Source organism: Portunus trituberculatus, chromosome 33, assembly GCF_017591435.1.
Source record: "Portunus trituberculatus isolate SZX2019 chromosome 33, ASM1759143v1, whole genome shotgun sequence".
Taxonomy (NCBI): Eukaryota; Metazoa; Arthropoda; class Malacostraca; order Decapoda; family Portunidae; genus Portunus; species Portunus trituberculatus.
In genome coordinates, this window is record NC_059287.1 from 9,457,696 (window position 1) to 9,465,195 (window position 7,500).

The following is a 7,500-nucleotide window of genomic DNA, read 5'->3' on the forward strand; positions in this document are numbered from 1 at the left end:
GTATCCCAGGAGGCAGGCAGGCAGGCAGGCAGGCAGTGAGGCTCTAATGAAAATCGATATAATGAAAGTGTTCTCGCCCGCTCGTCTCCTCGTGTAAGGAATCAAGGAGGATAAAAGAGCGAAGGAATGGATTGAGACACTGTGGTGGTGAAGAAGTGTACTGGGGAAGGTAACTGATTCTCGTAGTGTTATCGTTGGAATTAGTATAATCTGAAGGATTTAACGAGATGAAAATACTGAAAACAAGACAGTCTAATAGAATTCCTTTGTAGTTTAAGACAAAGTTTATTTGATTTGAGAGCTTTGATTTAAAAGAAAAATGAAGCTGAATATAAAACAATCAAAAGAAAAAGACAAAAAAAAGCAACAGACTTGAAAAGAAAACAGTACAGTTATCAGGATACAACAAGAAATAATGACCTCAAATTAGAATATAAAAAATCCTACTTCAAGAAGGTACTGTTCTCAAAAGAAAAAAAAAAATGGTGTATTAATGAAATGAACTCAGAAATCAGGTTGATAGTGCTGAGTCATTAGAGAGTTTTAAAACATGAGACGAATTTATGGAGGGGGATGATAAGCGGAAATAGACAGGGATATTTAGTAGTGTCACTTGCAGGCCTAATGACTTTTTGCAGCTTCCTTATGTTCTTATGTTGTTTAGACTGCCAGACACTCAAACACTCACCGAGGATGCCCGTGAAGTTGTGCCCTGAATTGGCGAGGGAGGCGGAATGACTCTTGTGGAACTCCTGCCAGCCATTGTTCAGCTCCGTACTCAGTTCACTCAGCACCAGGGGGGGAACCTCACTCTCGCTCAGCACCAGCAGCGTCGCTCCTACCAGGGACGCTGAGGGGGAGAAAAAAGATGATTGGAATTTGAAACCTTTTGGAAGAATTGAGTTTTAACAGTTTCGAAGTTCTTGATAAATTTGGAAATTATCAAGAAGTTGGAGTTTTTTTATGTACAGCAACTGAAAATAGTGTTTCTTTTTTCTGCGAATTTTAAAAGTTTTGAAAATCTTGGAAGGTTTGAGAAATTAAGTTGTCCATGAATTTGGAAGTTGTTGGAGAAAGGAAACCTATCGCGAATAAAATGGAAACTGAGAGGGGAAAAAATGCTGTTGGGAGAAAGAGGAGTTTTAACGGGAAATGAAAGTTATCGGCAAAAAAAAAAAAAAAAAAAATGAAGTGGTAAAAGAAAAAAAGGAAACTCGTCAATAAGAAAGGAGAGAAAGTCATGAAAAAAAATCTGCGGTGGAAAAAGACAACCTGGTAGTCATGAAAAACTGAGAATCTATCATAATAAAAAGATTGAGAAGCCTTTGCGGTCACAGCAGGTAAGGGGTTGATTGAAGCAAGATACAAAGATAGAGCGTCCTGTGTTCTGGCATCACACTTTTTATGACATTCTTATCGCTTAGACGAGGCGTAATTAGAAGTTTATGGCTCTTCTACCTAAACTCTCCTCCTCCTCCTTCACCTCTTCCTCTTCTTCTTCTTCTCAATACATGGTTACTTATAATAATTCATGTATTTTTTTTTCATATTTGTCATGTGCGTGTTTTTTAATCATCTCTCTCTCTCTCTCTCTCTCTCTCTCTCTCTCTCTCTCTCTCTCTCTCTCTCTCTCTCTCTCTCTCTCTCACACACACACACACACACACACACACACTTATTATTCTTCTTCTTACTGTTTGTTTACTACGGAGCTGTGTTCCATACTTTATTGTAAAGTCTGAGCATTCTAATAAATATTCTATTCTATTCTATTCACACACCACCACCCCCAATACTCACTGATCATGTGCGTCCACTCCATGGTTGGGTCCAAAAGGCGGGTATAGGCGTCGAAGTCATCATACTGGGAGTGCCTGAGGGAGTAGGTTCTCTTCTACAGCGCCACACGCCACCACGAGGAGAGACAGAGGTAGACGACTGTTCATTAGCACACCACTCGTGAAAACAGTATAGTGTCCTATACGCAAAGAAAACAGTACTCAACCCCTTCAGAACTAAGACGTATTTTTAACTTGACTTTTAGGTATGATTAGATTATTTTATTTCCATTAGGAAGGGTCTATGGAGGTCAAGACAATAATGTGCATAGGATTTATCATTCTAATCCTAACATACGTTTTTGGAGATGTATAAAATTGCCAAATGATAACCAGAATAACGCGTCTGGTACTGAAAAGGTTAACGTTTCTATTCGTAAGAAAAACAGTGCTTAAAATTTCTACTAGTAAGAAAAATAGTACTCAAGGTTTCTATTCTTAGGAAAAACTGTATTTAAAGATTCTACTCGTAAAAAAACAGTACTGTAGAATTTTACTTGTGAGAAAAACAGAGAGAGAGAGAGAGAGAGGCCGCCGTGGTACAGTAAAACCATGCGTTCTTTGGGGTCCGAGGGATCTCCAAGCGCACGGGTTCGAATCCTGTCCACGGTCCGAGTGCAGGTTAGGCTTCCTCACTCGGGGCAACGGTTTCCTAGCGGGTGGGCTTTAAGATAGGAGGTACCCCAAAAAAGTATCCCCTTTAGCCCATAAACTCCCGTGAAAACCCCACATGGTATAAATTAAAGAGAGAGAGAGAGAGAGAGAGAGAGAGAGAGAGAGAGAGAGAGAGAGAGAGAGAAAAAGAAAGTTATAAATAGAATCATATGAGAAAGTAGGTATAAAGAAAGTTAGAGAGGAGGAGAATTTCCAGGTGAAGTGAGTGGCAATCCAGGTAAGGTGAGGGAACATCCAAAAAAGAAAAAATAAACCAGTGAAATGGAAACTCACGTGGGAGAAAAAAAAGTATAAAGAAAGGGAAAAAATAGGAAACAAAATGAGGGAACACACAGTCAGCTGAGATGAGGCAAAAATTAGCTAAGGAAAGAAAAACAAGGGAAATTAAATAAGGAGAAAAGAGGAAGAATATTGAGAGAAGGAATATACAGGTGAGGTGAGGGACGAGCAGGTGAGATGAGGGGATGAGGGGACATTAAAGGAGGTGAGGGAGAAGAAAGAGGGAGTGATAGGACATAAGGGAGAAGGTCGAGAGGCTTTCTATATTCGTGTATATTGATCTTATCCTCACTCAGAATGTCGATATTTGCTTCCTTTCCTTCCATCCTTCCTTCCTTTCATTCCTTCTTTTCTTCCTTCCATTAATTCATTATTTCATCCTTTTATCTTCATCACAACTGGTTTTTTCGCTTATTTCTTTATCTTTCATGTCTTTCCTCCCTCCTTTCTTTCATTCATTCTTTCCTCCTTCCTTCCATTCATTGTCTTTTCATTATTTATTTTCACCACAGCTGCCTTTTTTATAACTCATCTTTTTTCTGCATTCCTTCCTTCCTTCATTCCTTTCCTATATCCGTTCTTTTCTTCATTCACTTCTTCCTTCCATTCATTCATTCTGTTATCATTTATCTTCAACACAGCTGTTTTTTTCTTCTCACACCCCTTTCTCCTTCCTTCCCCACTCTTTACTTTCTTTCATTCTTTCCATCCATTCTTCATTTCCTTCATTTTTTTTCTCCTATTCATTCTTTCATCCTTTATCTTCCTCATAATTGATTTTATCTCCTACTCAATTTCCTTTTTTACTTCATTTTTCCATTCTTCTTTCACTTATCTTCGTCCCTTTTCCTTTCCATCATTCCTTCTCCTCCCTCTTTTTTTTATTCCTTCGTTCTTTCATTCTTTATCTTTCTGTTAACTTCTTTTCTTTCTTACTCATTTTGTTTTTGTTTATCCTACCTTTATCCTTTCCTTCACTCCTCTTCTTCCTTCATTCCCTCATTTTTCATCCTTTCATTTTCTTCATAATTGCTTTTCTCTCAAACATTTTTCCTTTCCTTCATTCTTCCTGTCTCTTTTCAATTTTCATCCTTCTCTATCTATCTTATAATTTCTATCTTATGATTGATTTTCTTTCTCATATCCTATTTTTCCTTTACTTTCTTCCACTTTTTTTTAGTCTTCAATCTTCATTTTCTTTTTATCCTTTTCTCCCTTCTCTTTTCATTCATTTTCTCAACCTCTCCATCATCCCTTCCTTTCCTTCATTCATCATTCATTTTGCTTATCCCTCCCATTCCCGTTCTTTTTCTTCATTACTCCTCGTCCCATCCCACTCATTCTCTTCCAATACCTTTCTCCATTCACTCATGCTTTCCTGCTCTCCCTTTCATCACTCGTCAGTCATGCACTTCTTACCCAGTTTGATCCCACGGCGGCGAAGTGAGCAGAGGGCACCCCGCGCTGCGCAGTAAAACTGACGAAATCGTTACCTGACCCCAGATTGTAAAAATAGATATCTGAGAGAGAGAGAGAGAGAGAGAGAGAGAGAGAGAGAGAGAGAGAGAGAGAGAAATTAATGATTGAACACGATTTAGCTTACTTAGAACTAAATGAATAATGAATTTTGATAAACTTAATACAAAACACTCATAAATTGTCAGTTAATGGGTACATAATAATAAAAATGCTTGGGTACATAATAACAAAAATGGTTTGCTACTCAGGCGTGTTACATAGATCGTGATACTATGGCAGTGCAAGTTAAGTAAGGTATGCATGAGTAGACTAACTAACTTTGTGTGTGTGTGTGTGTGTGTGTGTGTGTGTGTGTGTGTGTGTGTGTGTGTGTGTGGAGATGATGTGTGGGGAGATGACAAGAAAACTTACTGTAATATAAAGAGAAAGAAATTACAAAAAAATATATGTTGAAAAACTGAAACAGACAAATGACAAGAGAAAGTAGAAGGATACACATACACAGACAAAATAGACAGACTAGAAAAAAACAGGAAAGACAGACCAGATAGAGACAAGAGGCAAACCTAAAATAGACCAAACAAAACGCAGACAAGAAATAAGAGAGGCAGAAAAAAACAGACAAAAAGAGAAACAAAAACCGGTTGACAAATATGAACGAGACAAAAAAAATGTAAAAAACTCCATGCCAAACTAAACACACACACACACACACACACACACACACACACACACACACACACACACACACACACACACACACACACACAAAGAAAAAAAAAAAAAAACAGGAAATTCGACAAAATAAACCCACCATTATTTCCAAAAGGATTTGAGAATCGCCAAACACAAAGAGAAATAAAAGACAAAACAAAAAGAATAGAAAAAATTACATATTTTAAACTAAACGCAAAAAAAAAAAAAAAACAGGAAAATCACCAAACTAAACTCTTATCATTATTGCCAAAAGGATCTGAGAGTCGCCAGACATAAAGAGAAATAAAAGACGAAAGAGACAAAGAAAAACGAAACAAAAGAATAGAAAAAAAAACTACATACCAAAATCAAACAAAAAAAAAAAACATGAAAATCGCCAAACTAAACCCTTACCATTACTTCCAAAAGGATCTGAAAGTCGCCAGCCATCCCGCACGTCTATTCTTCTCTTTTTGTTCCCTGCGGGCCACCACACCTGACCGGCTGCTTCCCTGATCGCCTCACGCAGGGCTGGCGACGCGCTCACCCTCATGGCGCCCGTCCCCTGCAGCAAGGAGTCCACCCCCAAATAGGCGAAGAGAGACGATTCTACCCACCACGGATGAAGCTGAGGAACAATTGAAGGAGTTATGAAAAAAAGATAGAGAAAAAGATTGTTAGTTAAGGAGGTAGTTAATTGGTGTGGTAGATAGGTAAGTAGGTAAATATGCAGTAAGTGAGTGGATGATTTTGTTTGTTAGTTTGTTAGTTCGATAATTTTATTCGTTAGATTGTTGTTGAGTTAGTAAGTTAGATACATAGATAGACAAATAGATAGATGGATGAATAGAATGGTAGATAGATAGATATGTAGCTAGATAGATCAATCAAATGGTAAATACGTAAATAGATCAATAAAAAAAATAAATAGACATAAAAGAGCAAACAAATTTGGATACCGATGGATTTTCGATGTGTGATTCAAATATAGTGTGGAGGGGCGAGGCAAAACAAGTTTATCCATCAAGGTTGTATTTGTGAAGCAGAAAGAGAGAGAGAGAGAGAGAGAGAGAGAGAGAGAGAGAGAGAGAGAGGAGATAGTTCTATGATGCAAAAAAAGACGTACATGCATACATACAAACATATATATAAATAAACAAAGAAAAATACGCAAACACATGCAAACATAACACACACACACACACACACACACACACACACACACACACACACCCGGTAGCTCAGTGGTTAGAGCGCTGGCTTCACAAGCCAGAGGACCGGGATTCGATTCCCCGGCCGGATGGAGATATTTGGGTGTGTCTCCTTTCACGTGTAGCCCCTGTTCACCTAGCAGTGAGTAGGTACGGCATGTAAATCGAGGAGTTGTGACCTTGTTGTCCCGGTGTGTGGTGTGTGCCTGGTCACAGGTCTATCCGAAGATCGGAAATAATGAGTGCTGAGCTTGTTCCGTAGGGTAACGTCTGGCTGTCTCGTCAGAGACTGCAGCAGATCAAACAGTGAAATACACACACACACACAGTTAAACATAAACAAACATACAGAAAACTCCAACATTCAATACTACACACACACACACACATACCACCACCACCACCACCAAGACCAGCACTATACAAACCTGCGTGAATTCAGTGGAGCCGACCCAGCCATCTTCTCCCGCAGCCCAAGCGGAAAAGACCACCTTCCTTTGAGTCCCGCGCGGCAGGTAACTCTTGGCAAGGGCGTCACTCAAGGCCAGTAAGGCTCCCAAACCCGCGCCGGAGTGCTGGCCACCTTGCAAGGACCCATAGTGGCAGCCAACCATCACCACTCTGTTACAAATGAAAGGCTGGTTTGGTTGGGATCTCCTTCACATATTCTGGAATTCCCTGCCTGATTCTGTATTTCCCAGCTTTCCTCTGACTAGGATTTTTATGATACGTCTTATTTTGTGTATTCATTTTTTTTTTCTTCAGTGATTGGTACCTATGTGGGTTTTATTTGCTTTTTTGTTTTTCTTACTCTTGGCCAGTAATCCACTTACATACTAAATTGATATATGGATAAATAAGTAAGTAGACAGATGTATAGGAAGACTGATATATAGATAGACAGATAAGTAGATAGAAGGAAAAGACAGACATACAGGCAAACAAATATATAAACAGACACAAAAATTACATAAATCCATCATGAAGTAGCATCACATCTAACGATCTTAGTTTTTTTTTTTTTTTTTCATTTTTATGTAAGTTCGACCAATGGCAACAAAAACGGCTAAACAAAAAAACTCACTTAGATACTCGTTCCCAAGTAGGTCCGAGAGAGAGTTAGCCAAAAGAATGGAATAAAGATCTTGGAACATCCATCTTAAATGTGTTCAAGTCATAGAAAAATGGAAATATAAAAACAGGAAGGTAATTCCAGAGTTTGCCAGAGAAAAAATGAATGTTTGAGAGTACTGGTTAACTCTTACATTAGAGAGGTGGACCGAATAGGGGTGAGAGGAAGAAGAAAGGCTTGTGTAGCGAAG

General features: G+C 38.7%; 1 protein-coding gene across 5 annotated transcripts in view; it reads right to left on the minus strand.

The window, feature by feature from the left end:
• The window catches only part of LOC123512401 (aminopeptidase NAALADL1-like), a 25,972-nt gene that overhangs the window by 8,585 nt on the left and 9,887 nt on the right, over window positions 1-7,500 (minus strand). For all 5 annotated transcript variants that reach the window (XM_045268785.1, XM_045268788.1, XM_045268789.1 and 2 more), the window contains exons 9-13: window positions 6,607-6,799; window positions 5,382-5,595; window positions 4,212-4,312; window positions 1,801-1,894; window positions 689-850 (exon numbers count right to left, since the gene is read on the minus strand). In XM_045268785.1, coding sequence (XP_045124720.1) covers window positions 689-850; window positions 1,801-1,894; window positions 4,212-4,312; window positions 5,382-5,595; window positions 6,607-6,799 — 764 coding nt within the window. The remainder of the gene's footprint in view (window positions 1-688; window positions 851-1,800; window positions 1,895-4,211; window positions 4,313-5,381; window positions 5,596-6,606; window positions 6,800-7,500) is intronic.